We start from the raw sequence: 24,499 nt of genomic DNA on the forward strand, positions 1-24,499 counted from the left end.
TACTTACAAAAAATAATGCGTAGCATAATCGTAGTGCGACCTCGTAGCTCGTAGCCACTACGAGGACACGCTACGCCGTAGCTTGTAGCACCTCGTAGCCAGAAATAAATTCAAATAAATATTCGTTGTTCCAGACAGCTCCCACAGGATGCCAGTTGTATGAAAACCAGTCATAACTAGCCTTTAATGTGAATGTAATGAAATAATATATTTAGATGGATTTATGAAGCGGAACTGAGGACGGTTGCTAACCATTTTAAAGGAAAAAATGATAATCTTAATTATAGTGCATACACGTTACTTATTTCACAGTTTTTGTATGAAAGATTTTGTAAATTGAAGTAACCAAATACCTTAGTATTTACCTTAGCCTCAATCTAATGGTCGTATTAAAAAAAACTTGTTACCTTCTTTTGTAGCTGGTTAATTCAAACCAATAGTCAATTTCGTATTTATAACGTGTGTAATGATGGGTATATGATAATTCCAAATTTTATAGTTTCCTTTGTCACGAGTGCGATAAAATGAATACCTATTGTATGAAGTATTAGTATTACTTGTGGTTCTTATTCTATCTCTTTCTGTGTATGTCGTATGCTAGTGAAGGAAATACGCATTTTATTTTTTAATGGTCCAAAATCTTTGTGAATCATATAAAAGTACTAGCATTTGCCCGCAGATCCACCCCCGTTTTTTCCGTAGGAATTTCAAAAGAAAGGCCTACTATACCTAGTTTCATTAAAATTCATTCCGTGGTTTAAATGTAAAGAAAAAAAACACAAAGTCTCATCACCAACATTAATTGGGATTGGATTGTTTATGTATTCGCTGTACATTTATAGTTGTTCTCGGAAGGCAACATTTAACAATGCAATCAGGGAATACGTACTATCTTTACTAGTCACATGTATTCTGTTTGAAGATACTATACTGACTTTATGCTATCGCATCACTTAATCACCAGTGGAGGGCTTCGTAAACAAATTAATTATAGAATAATCACTTGCCAAATATTTTTGTAGGCACATAATGGCACTCACATATTTCAACATGTGGACAAAATAAAAAAAATTGGAATTTAAATTGAAAGTATGTGGTGTGTTAGCTTAGCTCCTTAGTTACATTACCGCGCATGATGAAAATACAAATTAGTAAGTTATTTTTTAGATTAACACACACACAGCATCATTTTATTATTTATTTAAATATAATGCAGAGTTGTGTTACACACGAAACTGGTAAAATGAAACCTAAATAAATAATTTATCAGTATCTATTCACACATACTTACATGAAATCACGAATCTTTCCTGGAGGGAGAGACAGGGACTACGCGTCTTCCTACTTGCCACGATCCCTCCAAACTTCGCTTCATCCACATTCAAGTATCACATACAAGTATCCTAGAATAATGAATAAAAATTTTGCATTTGAATTCATAAATCTCTTCATCGTAAGGTCGTCGGTTTCAGCAACTATGTAATTCATGAAAATTAAACATTACATTGGAAAGTATTTCGACTTTTATTCACGTTTGTTTACCAATATCTCTTTGGCTTATTGCTATGTCCCGGAAAGCCACCTCGCGTCGTCGCCGTAATGCCTCTGCCAATAGAGGTGTTTTTACGTACCTATTATTTGCCAAAGGATCACCTGTGATTTGCAATGAAGCCATGCTCATATAACGGTGTGTAGCCGAGATTTCTAGCTCACACTCTTTCAAGAGTGTTCTGTGAAACGACTATTAGTGTTAAGTTCATTCATTTCACCCCAAGATATTTGTTCATAGCCACCTGAGTGGCGGAACACCAATCGAACCGAAGCAGAAAAGGCGAGAGATCACATCGCAACCGGTAAGTCCCGATAATTGTTTGAACACGACCTCCGATCATTAGACCTCTATACTTTGCCTCCATACATTAGCACTAGTATGTCACACCTCACAGGCCTATCTGTCAGTTGTTCGTTAAATCGTTTTCACTGTATTTGTTTTAGGTAACTTTTGGTTAACAATTGAGTCCTTAAAAGGGACAGTGTTATGTTACTTTTCAAATGAGTGAAATAAGAATATTTTGATTTATACCTCATGTGACTTCTTGTTTAATTCGCGGTCACCAAGCTTGTGTTGTGGTCCTTTTTTCTGTTCGTAATATAAATTAACTTTTAATGCCTACTCTGGTGATGTATCTAAGAGAAAATGTTACAGATGAAATTACATTTTTAATCACAAATATTTAAAAGATCTTCGGCGTCTATGTTGTATAAGATTGATGCAACATAAGACCAATTAAAACTTCATATAACAGACAAGATAACACCAGCTCTTATCTTAATGATTTATTAAGCATTCAACTAGCTACTGATCAAACTATAATAATGTTTCTTTTTTGCAAGTAGTATTATAGTTACGATTTATGAAATATACCTTAAAGTCATATGAAATCTGAAATCCAAATCAAAAATCTTATCTATTTAAAATTGGTATAAAATAAAGTTAGTACGTCAATTTGTCTAGTGCTAGTGTGAAGAGAATATTCGGTGAACAAAACTGCAGTGTTCACCATCCTCACTTCGTGGGCGTAGATATTTATTTTATAAGATATATTTTTGTGGATGTTTTCCACATTATATTTAATTAGAATAGAGGTTCTTGCTGATGAAAACGGAACTTTCTAGAAGGTCTGAAATTATTACACTTCAGTTTTTGTAAATTTATTTCTGATTTTACATGTTTATAGTTCATTTTTATTTATATTCATTAGTCTGGTAATTCATGCGGTTCTTCTTTTTTGTATTTCTTCCATTCACAAGAAATATTTCTTTGAATTGATTACTACTGGGAAACCCATAGTCAGTGAAATAATATTACAAAAGACATCGCGAGCAAGACGCATTACCCAAATTTTGTAAAGCATGTGATATTTATCACTATACTTTGCGAGACAAAGCATTACAAATAAATAAAGAGATACTGAAAAGTCCCGGATAGTCAATATAAAATTTTGTATGGTTATTGTTATTTTTATTACTTTGCAGTTAATAGACAAATCTCATACAAATAAGGCCTAACAAAGAGATGAGTTTTCTTCATACTTACATAATTAAGGGTGAGGCATCATTTTTTTGCGGACTGCTTGGATCGGTAAAAATTGTGTTTTAATCAGAAACAAAAAATAAAGAATTCGTATAAGTTTAGTCACACATCATACATTCATCTTATTTTGGCAGAGCGTATCCTTGACGCTATCTTAGCAGGCTAAACTCTATAAATACTATAAATTACAGTCATTTGTGCTATATTTATGTCAATATTTAGTCTATGACGTAGATATTTATTACATTTATATTCTATTTACTATGACGCACGTACAGTGGAGGATTACTTTGTTAAAACAGCATTAATTCGATTAGTTTACTTTTTTAATGTTTTGTTCAGAAATGCATACAAACGAGAACATCCCTCTCGGGGTAGACAGAGCCAACAGTCTTGAAAAGACTGATAGGCCATGTTTAGCTGTTTGGCTTAATGATAAAATTCAAATAGTCACAGGTTGCTAGCCCTTCGCCTAAAAGAAGAATCCCAAGTTCCCTTTTACGACATTCATGGAAAAGTGGTTTTATTATTGTTTCTATTAGTGCCGGGAACCACATGGCACCATATTGCATGATATTATTTATTTATTCATAAACATAAAATTGTTTCAATATGATCGCCACCTTTTTTCTTTCAGTGAAAAATAGAAAGACTCAACTTAGCCAACTCATAGAAATTTGTTACAAAGTTGGACCAATTTTTTTATATAACCTTGTATTTGTCATTTTTTAACTTTAAAACCGAATTAATAACATAAGCTCGGGACGAACGGTGGCGGGCACTATACATCCGTAATAAGTAGATAATTATATTTTTTTGCGTCACGTACATTTCGACTGGTCCAAAGTTTTGTATCATAATATTTAAAGAATAATCTGTAACGATTACAACTATAGAAATCGCAATTTAGCCTTTATTGATTTCTTATTATTTATATTAAGTATGTGGCTAATACTACCCGGGCGAAGTCGGGACGGGCCACTAGTAAACACTTAACCATTTTTTCTTGGTCCTTATTTCTTGGAAGTTCATTGACATAAAATTTTCATATGTGGTTTTCCTGTCGAGATTTTTAATTTTTTTACAGGTAGATATTAAAAGTTGCCAACCACGACTTTAACCACTTGATAATTAATATAAAAACAATTATGAAAAACCGTAAACTTGTTGTCCAAAAGGCGTAAAAACTTTGACAAATTTTTTTCACAGCGTGTAAAGCGAATTTGTCATCAATCATTGAAAAATCTAAATTTTAAATTAATGTAGAGTCCACCATAGGGTTGTAGCATTGAATAACACTTTTGATTCAGTTTTTAATTGACACGTACACAAATATACACAAACAGACAGACATTCGAACCATGTGAGCGTGAAACAATGACAAAAACAAGATGTTTCGTCGAAGCGGAGCGCCTCGAACTGCAATTTTGATTGCTTCCTGTTGATCAAAATTTATCCAAACAAACCTCTATATAAAATAACTACCTGTATATATATGTAGGATCCTATCCCAATTTCAACTTCCCAACATATAATATGAAAATATGTTTGTTTGATACCTTTTCACGATTAAAGCACTAAACCGATCATTAGTGTGAAGAAAGGAAATTATGTTTTATAAGGTACTTTCCATGCGGGCGGGCGAAAACTAGTAAATAATAAAGTTATAAAATACGTCTATTCTTATAGAGACGGCAAGTGTAATAATGTATTGGAAAAAAGTACAGACTACACAACACATTAATAATAAAAAAAATCGATACAAATATTCTGGAATACGTATTTCCTGTAAAAAAAATATTGTTAGTAGGCAGTTTAGTATTTTTTTACCAAAATTTGAATTAAGTTACTTAGAAGATCACTAAAATATACTTATGCTTATTTACTAAAAACTTTACATATACCGGTTCGCAATCGGATTTTGTATCTCGGACATTTTAAATTAATTAATTAAGAACAATAACTAATTGTTTTGGGAAACTAATTAATCACGAGATAAGTATAATAGTATTGCGTAATTAGAACTGAACTATAAAAAGGGACAAGCAAATAAAAATAGCAAACCTAAAAAAATATAAGTAGAAATTATTATTTGTATGTACTCGTAAAGTGTTCAATCATTAACTGATTTTTTTTTCACTAGGTAATAACTAGGTAAAATATTTTAATATTACCTTATGTTACATGTTTTTCTTCGAGTTTTAAGTTGAAAATGACAGTTTTCTAATATAAGAGTAGCTGATCCGCGGGACTTGTGTTGCTCGTAAAAGATTGTCTTTCTCGGTGCTCATAATGAAATAAAAAATAAAAATCTCTTTATAATAAGAATATACTTACATTGCCTGCCTTTATTAAAATTTCAAATCACAAATATATGTTACGGTGCATCAGAACGCATGCGCCGGCGCCGGTCGCCTTGCCGACGTCATTTTATTTTGTTTAATGACCCAAAAACAAGAAGTAGATCCTGCAGCAGGTATGTGGAGAAAGTTCGCAAACAGCTTTCTATGAAAACATTTCGGAGAAAAATAAACTATAGCTGGTCACCGCGTTGTACTAATGTCATAGCTCATAATCCTATCTTACTTCTTACTATGCGAAAATTTGTTAGAATATCTGTTAATTTGTGGCTCTTTCACGCAAAAACTCAAGGATTTGAAATTTAATACACGGATACACGTGTTAGTTCGTCGATCAACTACAAAAAGCGTAGTCACGTGCGTTGAAAACGTTTTGGACAGTTTGTAGTGTCTTATTTGTATAAATAGTGTAACTAGATTTTTTGACAAAAGTAAATATTTACGTCAATGGAACGTATTTGAAGTGCCTAGCACAATACAGACTCAACAATCTGCTACACTTACGATTAAAACTAAGCTTTTAACTTAGATACATAGATAAATGAAGTTAATAGGCTATTTTGCGAGCATTCATATTATTGGTACCTATCCCCTTTATTACCCCACTTATAATTTGTTCCCGGTTGCACACTTTTGATAATTTAGAAATTTAGTTGTCTTACTATTAGATCTGACATGTATTTAAGCACAAAACCCTTTAAACATATAATTTCTTGTAATGTAAAAGTCGAAAGGCGCTTTATTATACGAGTTATAATTTATTCTGTGACGGGACATTAATCACCAATGTGTGACCTCGGTCCCGGGACCGGTTCACCAAGGCGAAGGTCCGAATGCTACATGTGACAGAAGTACAGTCGACTCCGCCAATCATAACACATACCTACATCACGTCTATTTGTTACCGGGTAGACAGAGCCAAGACTCACAAGGCTCAAGGCCACGTTTAGCCGAAAAATTTAGGGATGGTAATCTAATTCAGAAATCTGCAATCACTCGCCTGAAACAAGAATCCCAAGTTAAATAGTCTTCTCCCTGAATTGATCAAAAATCAACAAAACTCGACAACATTTTTAGTCTTGTCGTGTTCAAAACTGTATTGATTCGTAGTGCATCGCGTGTCGCCGACTGTACCGAGAACTGGTCGTATGTGTGTTTGTTTACTACCTACAACCTTGCGAACATATGTGAATACGTTGACGCTAGTGTTACTTCCGTTTCGTTGGGTACCCCTTTTTATCTTGATATCAGATTTATTGGACTCCTTTACTATGTACTGCTACTGACTTTTTGGTATATTGATAAATTATATAGGAATCCTTTTCTAGCTTTCATTCACTTATGTGTGTCCTTGTGTGAATAAAGGCTGATTTTATTCTCTAGAAATATAAAACAATGGACAACTAAACTCTTTTTTTTTTTAATACTTACATGAAAGTTATTTTTTTGTATTTGAAGCCAACCTTTAAAATATAGATTTCCATTTAAGTTTTCCGATTTCTATTATTGTTTTGTCTAGTAATATCATGTCTACATTCCTTGCCAGACGGAGCAACAAGTCTCGGCAAAACCACCCTCAGCCACGTTCAGCTGTAGCAGCCCATAGCTTAAAAAAGAATCCCAATTTTAGAAGCCTATCCCTTAGTCGCCTTTTACGAGATGGAAAAAAATAGAGTTGTCGTATTCCTTTTCTAATGATGCCGGGAACCACACGGCACGAAATTAATTACTTCGATAAATGTTCATATTTTATCCATTGTTCCTTAATATGCTAATAAAAACGAGTTTACCTGATTTAAAAATCGTTTCCAGTCACGGTTCAGACGTACTGTGAGAAATATATAAAAAATATGTTAAAATAATATACATATATTGCGTAGTTTTTATACACATTTCCGCAAAAGACTTGTTAGATCCCAGTTAATATTTTTCCTCAATTCAACTTTGATATATCATTTCAATCACCATTTGATATACTTACTTATCATATGTCATATACCTACCTACGTATCTCTTACATTGAAATATGTATATATGTATAGAAAATAATATACGTGCATATTAAGCTAGCTTCTCGACCGATTTTCCTTTAAAACATTTTGCATTGAATTAAGTATATGTACATTTTTGAACAATATACTGAAATTTGAAAATGAACTTTTATCATGTTAGAACCATATCTGTGATTAGAACCATGTCATACATGACTAACCCTGGTACATGCAAACTGATCAAATTATTTTGCGAAGGAAAACTGTAATTAATGAGTATGTTGCGAAGAATATTGGAAGGGAATTTTGATTATCTTCACTACCAAATCAGCACATAAACTTCCACGAGATTTATCTGCTAATACAACGATTATGTACCTAATTTTATCGGGAACTGTATAAAATCTGATCACCGCATCTGTCCCTATAATTAAACTATAAAACAATTGTATTGTTCGCAAGGGTAAATTATAGGGATAAATTTTACAATGTTGCAGCTCCTAAGAAATAATCGTTTTAAACCGATATTGTTTCAGGATTATTGCATTCAATAATTGGCGACGTTGCACCAGATATTTCTTGCTATAACTGATTGTCATAGCGTGATCACGGTGACCAATGGATAATCGACTAATGTTTTATTTATATTCGAAGATTCACTAGGCCTCACTTACTTGTTAAAGGTTTACGTAAAACCCTTTGTGATTTTTAATGTTATATAATTATTGCAGCTTTCGCTCTTCCGCTTTTTCTTTTTTTTTTCATTAGTTTACAAAGTAATAATACTTTGAGGACGATAAAGTGTCACCTTGAGGTTATATGCCTCTCTACTAGCTTCCAATTCTATAAGGCTGGACATTTTTGATTGAACTAAGACTCTACTTGATTTAATTTAATTAACATATTATATTGTGTAGTATTTTTTTATTGTATAGAAAACCCATCACTGCCTAAGAAGGGAGGCAGGCGAAGAGCTAGAGAATTGTTTATGTTTCTAATCAGTTACTCGTATCAGGCGTAGCCAAGGGATATTGGAGTTGTAGCAAAACTTCATCGCTGAAGTGGGACCATATCGACGGCAATATTTGTATATTATTGTCTTCTTAATTAGCTATTTTTAAGATAAAATAATTGTTTCTTAATTTCCGTAAAGCAAAGAACAAGATTACCGGAAACCTCAGCTTTATCTCATACTTAGCTAATTGTCGAGGATTTCTATTAGATTCGTCTGTTGCTTAAATAATGTCAACTGATTGCATTGTAATAGATAAAAACAGAATAATGGTATAATTACCGTTTCTAGATAACCGATCAGTCTTGTCCTTAAATTGTAACAAACGCGATCAACAGATAATTTATTAGCCTTTCTAAGCAATGCCTTATTATCCATTCCATCTTAGCCGTTATACATAGACTAGATTTGTGAAACCTGTTTTACAGGATGTTTTTCTGTAAATTTCGGTAGCCTGTTTGTAAAAATTAAGCATTTATGTAACTAAGTTTCCTCTGAGATTTTTGTTAAGAAGTTATTGACATATTTCATCTGAAAATCCGACCCATACTAATATCCCTAAGCTGTCATCACAATATAAATGAATAGTTTTTTATTTTGAAATAAAAGAAAACGTAATTAATGGTGTGACAACAAAATAATGGTTTTTCCGTGACACATGTGCATTTGAAAAATGAGGAAAACCTACGAATATGTTGACAATTTGATTTCACACTTATCTATAAATATTATAGAAATTTGTATAGGCGCAAAAACTTGTTAGCATAACGTGTCACTTACCAAATTCTTGCCAATGGCAAAGTTAGGTTATGACTTGGATTTAAGGAATTCTAGACCTAACCTATCTTTCCTACTAATTTAAATTATGCGAAAGTTGAGTAAGTAGTTATGTGTGTTATTCTTCAATTTTCTGTGTTCTTAATATTGTGCTTCTCTTTGTACCTTTTTCTTTATAAATAAACATGCTGGATATTAAGTGTGAAACAGCTAGCAGTTTGACAAAGAAATGGCCAAAGAACAATTAAATAAGAGATTATTTGTAATTATAATCCTTTCACGCATATTTAAATATCAATATGCAAGTGTCGGTTATTAATTTTGTTTATAACGCCGCATTTGTTTCAATATTTATTAAAAAAATTTAAAAAGATACTACAATGCATCGTTAAAAAGGCGTGATAAAAACCTTAAAAATGTTTATTATTTTATCTTATAAAATTATTTGATAAATTTGTTGGTCAATACGAAACTAGGTTTAAGACTACTGATGGTATTTTTGTAGTTCAATGTAATAATTAAAATCTTTGATCTTATATCTAAGATTTCCTCCATTAACATAATATTGGTCGGTGTGCATGTTGATGAAAAGAGCAATACTGAAGTTGTGACGGTTAGTTAGTTCATTGCCTATTCAGTCTTAACCCAATCTTAACCGATTGATAACTTAACGATTTTGTTCCTCACGTACTTTTAAACATTAACTACAAAGTATTTTTTTTATATTCTTTAGTTTGAAGCAAACTATTACAAATTTTGGGCGCTACAAACAATCAAAAAATTATTTTTTGTCCCTAGATTTATAATTTGTTGACCTTGCTCAATAAGTCTGACGAGCCCAACTTTCTAATGTAGAAAAAAGTACTTAAGTATTGCCAAAATTTAGCAAATAATTCTTCAGTAAGTAAATGAATACAATTTAAATATCGTAGATATTTCGTGGATATCTGTGACACGACAAGGCGTGTATAGATATAACACATGAAATATTTCTGTAACACGAAACAATAAAAATTTGACGCCTTTATATAATTTTTACGGTTTTTGTATGGCGTAAAATATAAAACCATAATGTTTTACTCAACATTGTTCTTTCAAAATACTATATTACCTACGTACCGGTCAAGTGACAGTAACATCATAATTAAACGGTATTCATTTGTCTCATAATTCCTCACTGTCTGGCTTTTAAATCAGAATGCCTAGCGCAATACGGCATTATTGGTCATTACGAGTGCTAATTACTAAATTAGTTCTCACAAAAAAGAAACAAATGAAGGTGGGGCGTCAGCATTCAGGTGCAAAACATAACGCGAATGCTACCGGGCGGCATTAGCAAGCACATCTCCGTTACGTTAACACGTCTCGACTCCGCTCTACATACTACACGGTTTCGTGGTAACACCACAACTTTCGAAGTATTATTCTAAATAAAAAACTAACACGACGGCCTAAAAACCTCTATGCAGGATTCAAGGACCGCTAGTGACGTGAAATGGTTCCTGAAAGTGTTATTTGACGCGCGCATGTGTGACTGTTTGTGATACCAAATCTCTTGACTGATGATGCTCATATACAGAACTTTGTGCTGAACTCTGAGATAATTGTGCGCATACTACAATATTGGTAAGAGTTGGTAAATTAATTAATTTTCCATTTCCCAAATAACTTTTTAATTTGCTCTCGTGTGATAAGGTCGTCCGCTTAATCATCCTCTTGTTTATCTGAAAATACTTAGCTAGCTGTGTACCCGTTTTGACTGACGGGGACATACGTACAAACACAACTAGGTAGGTTTACTTTTTCAAACGCGGTCTGTATATTTACTGGTTCAAACTGCATTGCGCGGGAAGTAAATAATTGTTTAATGATTTATTTATGTTGTGATAACGCAACGGTACTTTATGTACTATAAATATATAATAAAAGGTAGTTGGCTCTATCTACCCCGCAAGGGATATAGACGTGATTATATGTATGTTTATAGGTTTAAATCTTTTGATCAGATAAAGTTATTTTTTAAATGGAACTGAAACTTGAAATTTAACCTTCTCTATTAAAGACTCAATAGGTGACTATAGCTTTACAAGCTGTTCGGTAGTTTTGAGTTTATGTATATATAAATTTTTGTTGTTTTTAATGTTGTGGTTGGATAAAAAATAAAACATGTGTGTATCTTATATTGAGATTCACTATGAAGTGTGTGCGTCGCCCGCGCGGTCACCTGACCAGGTAAACAAACAAATCATCAGTTCGCCTCCATTCACCTCTACGAATTTCATCACTTGCCATTTTTAATACATTTTTAAGAGAAAAGATTTCTTTTTTACAATAAACTCAACGTGTTCTAGAGTACACCTGCCTGTTACCCATTCCATCATGTCACCTATCTCGGGTCTGCTGGAAGAGCACCACCTTTGTAATTTTGATTCTTGTATTTATCATTCTCGATGTTTTCTGCATACAGAAATTATTAAATAAATAAATAAATATATTTCCATATTTTTTAAGTTATTTCCTAAATGTAGTTAGTTCTGGGTAATTCATACTTATCACACCAATTTATATGTCCAAGCAAATCATACAAATTAACTAACACGAAAATAATAAAACAAAATTAAACTAAGAGATTTTAAGGAAGTGTTAGTTCTAGCATTATTTATTTTATTGCTTATATAAATTATTAACTCTTACATATACTAATTGTATATTTTACCCTTTTAAATTTGATTTATATTGAGAATTTAAATATGTTTAAATATGTTAGATTTGGATTAATAATATTTCATAGGCATAGGATTAATAAAAATTCCAACGGTAGTGATTTAAAATTCGTTTTTAAATGCATATTCCGCAAACATTATCTTCGGTAGCTTATTATTTTATTATAAATTAGTCACGAATATTAATATTAAGCATTTTAAGTTTTTAATAAGACTGATACAAAAATATACCTATTACATCGAACACAATATGCAACTGTATTATATATTTTTTTTAAAGTGCGGTATTTTATTTTATACGTGCGGAATTCTTATAATCTTATAATTTGTATAAAATATGGTGTATATGCTTAAATATATACAAAATGTATACTTATTTTTATTTTTTAACCAATTAAAACACTTAATTCGACTATATAAGTCAAATCTGTTTTAAATCACTTGTAGCAGGTTACTTGTATGCAAACGAAGGTTGCATAACAGTTGAATTCAACGTGGTTGATTGTGTATTGCGATTGATTACGACTACAATGATGATCGTGGAAGATGTTATGTTTCAGGCTCTACAGGGTTCATTTATGTGAGCTCATTCCATTTAAGTACGTTAATGATTGAAATAATATGTATTCTACCATTATCGGTTTCATAAAAATATGTATTCTAACATTCTTTTTAAATATCGATCTATTTTTGCCTTTGTACCTAATTAGCAAAACTTTGTTTGATAACTTTAAAGTTGCATGAATAGGTGTTGGTTATGATTTGCATTTTACTTGATGCAATAAAAAGGTTGTGTTATTCAAATAAAGCTCAAATGTTGCTGATATAAACATTGTTAATAAATTTAAAGTTTTATTTGCAAGATGTCAATAGGACATTATAATCTAAACAAAAGACACCGACGCTACGTCACTCCGCTACTGTACATAAGTTTATTATTAGTATTTGTAAAATGGTTTCCTAATAGCTGCGATCGTTAAAACATTTTATTTATTATAACATAAGAAATATAATCCATTTAGTTTAGAGGATTAAGATTCGGTGTTAATCTGTATCAAGTATTTAAATATATTAGGCTGATTTGACTAAATTTATTTTTTAAATTATGCTATTGTTAGTTCTTTTTTATTAAAACCTTAGGGTTTATTTATTTGAAATAAAAAAGTAACCTGAAAAAAACAGTAGTCAATATCCGTTATTCCTACCTAATATAAGGTATAAAAACATATCCACACAACCTTACGAAAATATTTGTCAGGATGTGTGGATATGTATTTTTACTCTTTCACATAAAATCTACTGGCCAGATTTTGAGGAAATTTAATACACGGGTAGAATATAACTTGGTTTGGTTTGGTTTTATCTTACAATTCCCATGATAATTGTTGGTATAGCCCAAGGAAACTTACTTTAAGATTTAGTTCCATTTGTTTGTTTTCGTTGTTTTTTTCTTAAAAATTTTTTCATACTCCAATGTCCTTGGTCACGCATTTAACCTGTTGCGTGCCCGCCACACCCGCCTACCTGCACAGCCCTGACCGTCCTCGAAAATGTAATCACGGTTTAAGCGAATCAAATATTTCATAAAATATAGGTTCATACATAATTTTCACTCCAATAGGAATTTATATTAAAAATAAACAACTTGATAAAAACATTGAGTGTGTGTACCTAAGTATCTATGGCAAGTTTCAGTAATAGAGAGTATTCCCGGTTGCATCCTCCATTGCAATTTTTTAGGGCGCCGAAACAACTCTCACTCCACTTTTGTTTCCTCGTCTCCGACATAGTCAGTTTTTAATATATATATAACTCCATATCTCTCTTCTTCCTCCTGGCGTTAGTCCCGGTTATGTCTTCATCTCACGGGATTGATACCCGGGGTGCGCCCTTTAACCGTGAACTTGGATTGGGTAGGTCAGGTCTTTTTAATATCGTAGTTACGTAATTATACATAATTTGTTAGTTATATACTACAGTTACCTTTAATAAAAAATATGTATAATCTTTTATGCCGAACATTATAAAAAAGCAAAAGCTAAAAAAGTATATAAATATTTATATATGGAAATATTATTTACCTCCATAATATGTCGTATATAACCTTATATCAGTTAATTAATCGATTTAATTAGACGTGTCTAAACAAAAGTCAATAGCTCGTGCAAGGTTTATTTAGCTAATTGACCGCGTTCATAATCTTCATTCATGGAAAGGAAAACTTGACATTTTGGCATTTATCAGAAATTTCTAGAAATACTTTTTTCAATAATAAATATTTATAAACATCGGGCCATAAAAATTTCCACATTTGTGATTAAATGCCTAAATTTATCAATCGCTCAAGGATATCGAATAACTCAATGCAGTAACAACCTTTTATATTTATTTTAATTATTTTTTTAATCCTACGACTCAATTATCTTTCTCTTTCTTTTCGTAGATATAACGATTTTGCATTCATTAACATTCTTTTAATTTATGTTTCAGTCTATGCCCATGATTCTGAATTTATCAAGCGTATCATTACTATCAGCAAATATGCAGAATAATATATTATTTATTTCTTGAAACAGGCATAAAAAATTATATCATGAGTAACATTTATATGGTCGCATGCTGCTATGCCAAGGACTTGGACGTCGCGTTATAATAATTCCGCCGCAGACTGAACATCACTCCCACGAAACAATGTAAATTTAATTAGACTTATCATAATATACACGGAGGACGCTTCCGTATACTGACAGTTAGGAAGTGGACGGAAGATATTTTTATTTGTTTGTCCTTTTATCATTCATAGTCTACTTGTGTTTTATGTGGGAAAGTTTGCAAATGGACTGTTCAACTTATGATTGGAACTTAAAATAACTAGTAGGAGGACAGTAATCGTTAGTTATTGTTTTTTTATCAAATTAACGAAGAAAAGTTAAGTATCATGTAAACTGGTTGTTGCGGCTACGTCTGCGCCTGCGCTGACGGCTGTTTCCCGTGCATTGTCACTGCGCACTCATCTGTCCCATAATAAAAAACAGGCCCAATGATACTCTACTTTCAAAGCAAATCAACAACCGAAAACTAAACACCAATTGTAACTATTCCATCGATATATGTAGGTAGTGTCTACTTGCCTATAGTCTCATGGTGCACAAAGTATTTTCTGTAAATGGTTTGAAAACTGATTTTTCTTTAGGACCCATAGACTCTAATAGAATCCATATACCCTTATAGGATCCATAGACCTAATCCGTAGACTCAAATATGTAAAAGCAATTTAAACCAAAAAAATAAGCTAAAAAAAATTATGGATGCCTTATCAATAAACGCACATCTGAAACCACCTTTAATCATAGGTACTTACTGTAATTTTAATAATAGATTGAAATCTGATAGGTAGTTTGAAGGAATCCACTACGGAAAGGATTATAGAAATTTCCAGGCGAGTTAGGCTTCCGGCAAGAGAGTACCTTACATAATTCCGAGGGGATGTGAATCAGCCAAGAACGCGATTTATTTCGCTTTTACGATCAGCGCACGCGCACATCATAATATTTTCAATTCGAAGGTCGTAAAAAGTCATTGATGTATCAAATTTAGAATTATCTTACGGATGTGATAGATTCATTGCTTGGTGTTTCGCGTGTGCTCACATTCTGATTTCGGTAAATATTTGCTAAGTTGCTGCCAACGATTTCAATGTTATATAGCAATGTTACTTGTTAGGAAGCTTTGTCTTAAGGCCACGGGGTTAGTAGCCTGTCACTATCTAAGGCTCAGTTTTAACATCTGGTAAAGATGAAATTCCGATTTCACAGATTTTCTTGAAGGAGTCACGCAGCCGACCATTTTCATATTTGGAACACAAACGTTTTAAATTTGAGCCGAGAGCGTTCATATTCAAAACCTGCCGAAACCTCAAACCTTAGGTATCGGAGGTTTTGAATATGTACCTAAAAATGTTAATAATGACAAAATTTAAAATCTCGTTTTCAAACCTCCGTAAAAATAAACAGTCATATAATATCCAAGTGACTGCCGTTGTTTGATACAGGTAAAAACCTTCTGTAGCTTTTCTCAAGTCGTATTAAAACCAATATTAATAAAAATCTTTCATAACTAAAATGTCAAAGAGGTACCTATGTACCTAAACAGTGTGAAATATGCTCCTTTAAAATTTAAAACAAAATAACATAATTTTGTAAAACTAAAAAATAACTTTTTTATATACAATAAAAAAAGATAAATTTTTATTTTAATCAAAGACAATATACCTACGAGATGGTGGGAACAGCCTACAATGTAAGAAACAATACCGTTTTGATACGGGATCATTACACAAAGTCGGTATTGTGGAGTACAAAGTTAATGTAATCTGATTACGTCCACAGTTCACGCCGCCTCGATATCGCATTAAAATAGTTAAAATTCCTAACAGCTACGCCAAGTGAAGTCTACAGCATATACTTTAGGGATATGTTGTATATGGAAGGTTGGCTTATTGTTAACTGTACTTGCCAAATAGGTATATCAAAATTGATATCAGATAAATAAATATTAACTACTACAAATTCTAAGATAAAAGTACGTATTAACAAAATAAAGTAACTGTACCTAAAACCTCCTTCCTTGCAGTTTAAATTGAAGAGTTATTTACAGCATACTTGGTTTGCAATGGTCACCATCCAACAGGTTAAAGAGGATTACGCACATTGATAATGCAGATTTATAGTTATTGCACATTAAAATTTTATTTTGCACATCTGGTGGATGAGCAATAAAATACATTTTATTTCAACAGCCGTGTTCTCTTCGAGTGCCTTCAAGATATTAAGAATATTTTTTATTTCAATTATGTCCTTCAAAATGAACCGACCTTCAATTTCCTACAGTTACAATAAAAGCAGTATCAGTGTATCTAATTCCAAGACATATTTTGCAAATAACTTGAGTAACTGAACAGTATTATTTATTTTTCATTTCCCTTCGGATCTTTTTGAGAAAATAAATTACATTTATGATTGTTGCCTTAAGTGAAATTCATAAATCTCAATAATAATACTCGTGAAATTACATCGTATACTGGTAAATGTAAATTTATTATTGTTAAAGTTATTATTATTTTATATAGAAATAACACCCATAGGTACCTACAATTAAAAATTACGACTTTCACATTACACTTCCTGTCTTCAATAGCAGTTATTATACCTAGTATATACTTATATCTACCTAGAAGGTTTAAGGGGCGTTAGGGATTTTTATTATGTGAAGAGAAAACTGAGATATCCTTAGGAAGGTGATTATGTTATATGGAGGTTTGAATAATTCCAGAACGTATGGTAACCATACATTCATACATGTAAACCGCACCACTTGATTACGGAATCAGTCTCCATTTGAATTTCTTGAATTGGGTTTTTTTGTTGCGTAAATCGAGCGGTTTAATAAAGCGTGGTTTCATTGTTTGCAGACGCGGCCTGCGCCGTTTGAAAAGACCATCTCAGTGAGTTAGAGTATTAGCGCCCGCGCAGCCATCGACCGCCGCCTGCCCGCATAGGATGGTAGAAACTGACCCCGGGCCCAAGAAACCTCACAGTAAGTCATACATTTATGTTATTACTGGATACATATTAAGTAAATCTTTAATGCACAAAGAAATATAGGGCCCGCCGTATCTATAGAGAGAGATAAGAGTTCTCTTGATACGCCAAATCTTATGTGAACTGCTAAAATTTGGAAGTTCCTCGCCGTGCCTTTGTCTTCTGATGCCTACAACTTACACAGGTATATTAAAGGCAAGAGTGAATAAGCATAATATGAGCTTGCGGGTACCATCATAAATTCCTATTGGGAATTATGCACGCACGACATATAGGTACTATGAACTACAGCATTGTTCCCTTAATGTTACTCCCGGTTACATCCTGAGGTGGGGTGCGAGAGAGGAGATGAGTAATAAAGATGAGAAGATGGAGTGAATCCTATTTTCTATTATAAAAGGAAACAATGTACAATATTAACAACAGCACCTTAAATTGATAAAATAACTGTACTTTATTGTACTACCAAAACATTTCTGTGTAAAACAAATACTTATTTTATTTCTCTTAAAAGTAATTCCCACGTGGAAAATAAAGTACTAGGGTAATGTACCTACATATTCAGATTAAGGAAAGTCAAGTATGGTATTCATAAATATTGAATAAGAAGGCAATTAACTCTGTCTATTCCGCAAGAATAATGACGTGATTATATGAATGAATGAAAAAGCAAAGGCTAACAAAAAAAAATCAACGATATGTTGACAACATTGCGTATCATCCTTAACGTTAAAACTAGACCGTTATTTTTAAGTTACATAAATCTGTGCCAATCAAACGTCCTTAATGTCATGTTTATATAACAGTGTGTCGACCAGAATGACTTGGCCAAATTATTTCAAGTAAAAGTTTTCCTTTTATACCTGCCGACTTTGAAATTTTATATTTAAACAATAATTATTCCATTTCACTCGATTCCGTTCCAGTATTGCAGACCCTGGTATGACAGAGTCAAGGTGAACACCACGATGGTATAATGAACTCGGATACATTTTTGGATAAATTCAATTTACCTCCGATTTGCTTACCTCCATATTAATTAATAATGTTTTGAGCGGTCAAAAAAATAATTTATAACGTTATTGGAATTATTTTGATTTACCGGTTCTTGTTGTAATTAAAAACGCAACTTTAATAAAATCTGGGAAAAATTATTCTATTTAAAAGAAGAATACAATAGTTTAACTTCTCAGGACTGATAGTATGTTACAGTAGCTACTAATGATTTCCACCTGTTAATAAGCGTTAAGTGATAAACAGGTCAAGCTGAATGTGACTCAAAGTTTCCCATTGTTTTTCCCAATAATGTTTTAAATACTAATGAATCTAAATGTATGGTATCATGTGACCCATGTGATTTGATAATGTTCCTCGAAAATTTAGACAAAATTAAAATAATATTTTTTTTACCCAACTGAAACAGAAGGTTTGTTAAAGGTCTGGGATTCATGTTATGTGTTTGTTACAGATTGTGATGTAAAAGGGGACAACCAGCTAAACGGACCAGGCTCCAAAAATATTGACCTTGGTAAGTATTGTAGTAATATACGTTATATAATACCTTTAATGATCAGATCATCATTCATAACTGCCAAGTCGCAATTACTATGTACTCGTATTAGGAAAGCTTCATCCCGCGTAGATTGCAATAAATTGCGTTAATCAAGAAAAGGAATTATCTTTATATTCATTCACTTGAATGTGGCCTTTCAAACTTTTCAAGACTGTCTCTGTCTACTCCGCTAGGAATATAGACGTGATGATATGTATTTATGTAATTTTTTTTTTCTTTTACTCATTGTGATACAACTTGGCAATATCTCAGAATCTCAATTTCGTAACTAAGCCATCCAGCTGAACCCAAACGCATCGTACTTAAATTCGTTCTCGCATTACTTGTGGCTCTCTCTACACTACTACACCATAAGGGATGACAATTGTTGTGTTAATGTCACGCGGACGGAGCCGCGAACAAGAAAGAGCTAGAAATCACAATACTACTGAATTGCAACAACGCAGCAATTAACCGGAAATTAATAACCTTGATGTAACACTTTGGAGCAAGCAAATTTCTAATGCAAAGTTAGCATTATAGATAGACTAGGTGACTCCGAAAACAAAACGTATTTAATATTGATAGTAGTTTTATTTTACATATAAATTACTTCCGGTAGATTCTACGCGCTTCACTTGTTACGCCTTCTGTTATTAGTTTTTTTTTAAAATAACGTTGTATGTACTATGTAATATCCTTAATGCATTTTATCAGAATAATTCTATTTTATGAATATGAATAATTCACATGTTTATAATCAGATATGACAAGTTACAATTAAATATATCCATAACCCAACTGAATTTTCATGACCTCTGCCGTGGGAATTTCTTCAGGAAAATCGTACTGTCGACCTCATTTCACTTATATAGTTCACTATATGTATGTCAAGTCGTGATATACACACAGTAAATAATGTTTGGTTGAATATTTTCTATATAAGTATTTTATTATCTTTAACTATGTTTACCAGTCGGTAAACATAGTTAAAGATAATAAAATGATAAATTTTAGGTAACTTCATTTTGTATTTTATAAATTAATTATAAACCTATCACTTCGCTGGCGTTAGACCCGGTTACGTTCTCGCTTCTCTGGAGAGGTCCGCTTATGACCATGTACCTGGAGTGGAACCAGGGTCTTGAAGACAGGCCAAATCTTTACACGAGACACCCGTCTGATCTCCACAACCTTGCAGGGTAACCTAACCCATATTGGATCCTGGTTACTACATATAGGGTGGACTGAATGTGCAACTCACGATGTCAACTGCAAAGCGATGCTAATATTTATAGATAAAACTTTTTTTTTCGTGAATAAACAAACTCATAACCAGGTCTAATTTTCATGAACTTTTGCAGAGAGATCAGAAGATCTTCAGGAGTATCATACAAAGACGTATTTGTAAGGTACATTTTATTTTCTTAGATAAATTATTAATGGTGTCTTGCTTTCAGGTGTCGTTCCTTCGCTGAAGACACCAGTCAAGGCTGATCCGGAGAAGGGCTCCAATTCGGAAAAAGCTGACTTCGAGCGAGCCATCGAATTAACTGGTAATTATAAAATCTTGACTAAGGAAAGTGTGAGCGGAAACGTTGGAAGACTACCATACCTAGGTCAAATTGGGGACGTAATGGCAAAAGGTTAAAACTACCATAAACCGACGAGCCTGCTTAAAAAGAGTGATGAATGTGGATGAAGCAAAAGTGATTATGTATAAAATCGACTAGAAAATTATGCCTTACTATTTTGGTAAACATTTAAATATTATTATTTGTAAACTATTAAGTTTCCGGTAGAAGAGTATGGGACAGGTAATAAATGTTGTATGTAAAATTTGGTGTAATGAAATACAATATTCAGTTTTAGTAAGTTTTGAGTTTGTGTTATCAACCTCAGAATGGGCACAACAAACTCATAAATTGTAAATAAATATCTACTCAAATTTCTGTTGAAAATAAAGAGTTAAATTTCATTATTACATAATGTAGAACAATGTTCATAAAATTACTTCATAAAAGTAGGTAATTTTATCATTCCAAACATACTGTCCTCAATAATTTGCATGTTAAAAACATAACCCTCATAATGCGTTTTAACAATTTTACAACTCAATCTGTCCTCAATTACTTGTTGTAAATTGATATGTTTGTAAACACATCCAAGTGTACTTAACTCGATATAGTTCTATGGAACTTACAGTGGCTATAACCCAGTAGTACCGGACACTTTATTACGGCACGATAAGGCTCCTCGTGGAGAAACCTGAGCTGGTAAACAAATGTTAGCGGGAATTGTGAATGAGCATCGCTTGGCTGGCATTCCACAGCCGCATTTCCGTACGTCACGCCACCCTTCTGAGAAACGCCGCGTGACGATGTCTGTTTACGATGATTGGAGACAGTATACGAGTATTATAATAAGACATGGCCCTTAATAAACAACAGAATATTAAGTATTTCTAGACAAGAAGATTTCCCTCTGCCAAATCTGCCAGTTTTGAATACATACATACATAAAATCACGCCTCTTTCTTACTACTAGACTAGACTAGACTACTTCTTTCCACTTGCCACGATCTCTGCATACTTCCTTCGCTTCATCCACATTCATGACTCTCTTCATGCAAGCTCGGCGGTTACGGGTACTTTTGAATACATAGTAAAGTAATTTAATTAAAATGAAATTATAATTAAAATGAAATTATTTGCATTTACTTACATTTTTTTACTTATAATTTTGTTGATGCTTCCGTTTTCAAATTTCAAAATATAAAGTACAGAAAGTAAAGAATTGATACCTACTTAAAGGTATCAATTCTTTGTCCTAATAACATGTTTTTTCATAAATAATTAATTAACTAACAGATCTGTGATACTCGTAGTGAAATAACATTTTATATTTAATTCAATGCCAATATCAACTCTCGATGATTTTGAGTGCCAAAACGGTTTGGTAAGATCTGCTTAGGTATTGGTTTAGGCAATGAAATAAAGATAAACTAAGGTAATATTATTTTTAAAATGTATTTTTCAACAACTATGTGACGTCAATAAGTGATACCTTGTATCCAATTTTGAAAATAAATCTAGTCTATTCTATTCTATTCAACAAAAAGATGTCTCAAGATTGATTACCTACATTATAGTACTGAAAGAAATGAACTAATGAACTACTATAGCAAAAATATATAGGTTTTTCAATAGTCATTTCTATTCAATATTCCACATTTACGTAGGATATGGCCGCTTCCACTACCTGCTGCTGGCGGTCTGCGGGCTCGTCAGCACGTCGGAGGAGATGGACGTCATCTCCATGTCCTTCATCCTCCCGTCCGCGCAGTGCGACTTAGACCTCAGCACTCAGACTAAAGTAAGTCTAAGTTAGTTTTTTTTTAGAAAAGTCAGGAGTAAGTTTAAAGCTTTTTATCTTTTAATCCTGTTGTTAACAGCACATCGGAAAAGTACGGCAACTCAAATCAATATAAGTAAAATCTAGTATGAAATATATATTTATTTACTTTAATTTATTCCTCTTCAAGTCAGTACAATACTATCGTCCTTTTCTATAATAATGAATAAAGTGATTAAGTATATATTTATAATAAAAATATTTTTTATAAACTACATTTAACAGCGGAAGCTTCCTGCCTTGATTACCGTTTACGGCATGTATTAATGTGTGTGTGTGTAAGGTTAAGTTGCACCTCCGGAGTGGCTTGCAAATTAAATTATAAAACTGTTATCATATGTATAAACCACAAGACGCGTTACATCTCAAGCATCATCATAAAAAATATCATGATGTCATCCCGACGATTAAATTCGACTTGTGAATTCCTCAAAACTTTAGCCACATATTTGCCATAAGCGGTACTGTGTCAAAACATTTTCTGGGTTTATATTCGGCTCGGTCATGTATTTGTTCTTACGGACGTGCGAATTGCAAATTCATCAGGAAAGAACACATCTAAATTCCAAAGGCGTCATCAATTCTGTCAAGACTGGTATTTCATAGGTATTAAAAATATATCATTGATTTATGTTATTTTTTATTATAAGAAAAGGATGACTTAAATTTTTTTGCAGTCAATAATAACATAGCGTTAGTCAATCGCTTCTAGAGGAAAACATTGGTTCATGGGAATAAAAAAATGTATATCTCGCCTAGAAGGACAGTTCACTGGATTTTGCTATGCGTGTTGCCAGTCAACTTTTTTCTTTTTATCATATTATTAAACAATATTCTTTGCAGGGATGGCTAAACAGCATAATCTTCATCGGCATGATGGTGGGGGCGTACGCCTGGGGCTCCGTCGCGGACTCGCTGGGCCGCAAGCGGGTGCTCATTGCCATCTCCGTCATCAATGGGCTGGCCATCGTCTGCTCCTCATTCAGCCAAAACTATGAGCTGTTCATGTTGTTCCGATTCATCAACGGTGCTGCGTAAGTTGTACTTCATTTTTATTATGTGGAAACATAAATAAAAGCGAGATTTTAATGTAAATATTAGGTTCCGGATACCTTCTGCTGAAACCGTCAATTCTAATTGCTGATACTTAGCCAGAGTCGTGACCAAGTTAAGAGTTTTTCTGAGCTGATATAAACCCGGATCTAACTCATCTGGTTTTACGTCACTAGACATATAAAATATCCCTCAAATTTTTCAGAAATGCCGGAAAAACATTCATGAATGAAAAGTCTCTTTACAAAAAGCTGTGACTAACGTGCAAAACAAAACGAAATTTACCGCCTATTATTTATTTATTTTGTGTAATTTTCAATGCCTTTTCTTTCTTTGCATAATTCCGACTTGCGTGTAATTCGTTTTATTGTTTCTTGTTCCTCATAAATTTAAAACGAGATAAAAAATATACTTAGTACTTACAAATTAACCTAGTTACTCGGGCTTTTCTTAGTTATATTTTCTGTTGTTGTTATTCACACAAATATCGCAAACGAATTTCAGAAAATACCTTACACCATCATCTCTCGTGTAAAAATATGTAAAAGAAAAATCTACAACAGGGTTCGTCGATAAATCATCCCTCTGTTACCAATTAATTTTGCGTTACAATTTTCAATGGTTCAGGCTAGGAGGGTCGGGCCCTGTGATCTGGTCCTACTTTGCGGAGTTCCAGCCGAAGAAGAAGCGAGGCGCCATGTTGAGTTTCATGGCGGCTTTCTGGACACTAGGCAACTTGTTCGTGGCCGGCCTCGCTTGGGTTATCATTCCTAGTGGTGAGTTCTTTATTTTAAATTCTATATCAACTCTTGCACTTGTACCTCGTGGTTTCTGCTGAGAAGAAAAATACCACTATATTTCTTTTATTTATTTTCTATTTTATTTTAATAAAATAAATTAAAATTTCAGTTGACTGTCGGAAT

The 24,499-nt window shown here is 32.8% G+C and overlaps 1 protein-coding gene and 1 long non-coding RNA gene across 4 annotated transcripts in view; one reads left to right on the forward strand and one right to left on the reverse strand.

The window, feature by feature from the left end:
- Positions 1–2,350, reverse strand: LOC132902627 (uncharacterized). 2 transcript variants are annotated; one of them, XR_009657190.1, is made up of 3 exons: positions 2,084–2,350; positions 1,292–1,403; positions 1–91 (listed from the first exon to the last, which is right to left on the reverse strand). It is a non-coding gene; the product is annotated as an uncharacterized LOC132902627 (long non-coding RNA). The 2 variants fall into 2 exon arrangements; XR_009657189.1 differs by having other exon boundaries at positions 7–181.
- LOC106129663 (synaptic vesicle glycoprotein 2C) overlaps positions 1,694–24,499 on the forward strand; it is a 26,590-nt gene continuing 3,784 nt past the window's right edge. The window contains exons 1-7 of one of the 2 annotated variants that reach the window (XM_013328272.2): positions 1,694–1,853; positions 17,428–17,552; positions 19,026–19,085; positions 20,570–20,665; positions 22,351–22,484; positions 23,367–23,557; positions 24,204–24,352. In XM_013328272.2, the coding sequence (XP_013183726.2) occupies positions 17,516–17,552; positions 19,026–19,085; positions 20,570–20,665; positions 22,351–22,484; positions 23,367–23,557; positions 24,204–24,352 (667 nt within the window). In that variant the 5' untranslated portion in view covers positions 1,694–1,853; positions 17,428–17,515. Of the gene's footprint in view, positions 1,854–10,605; positions 10,861–17,427; positions 17,553–19,025; positions 19,086–20,569; positions 20,666–22,350; positions 22,485–23,366; positions 23,558–24,203; positions 24,353–24,499 lie in introns of those variants that run through there. The other variant, XM_013328274.2, reaches the window with a different exon arrangement.

The sequence above is a fragment of the Amyelois transitella genome, chromosome 16, assembly GCF_032362555.1.
Source record: "Amyelois transitella isolate CPQ chromosome 16, ilAmyTran1.1, whole genome shotgun sequence".
In the NCBI taxonomy this organism is placed as follows: Eukaryota; Metazoa; Arthropoda; class Insecta; order Lepidoptera; family Pyralidae; genus Amyelois; species Amyelois transitella.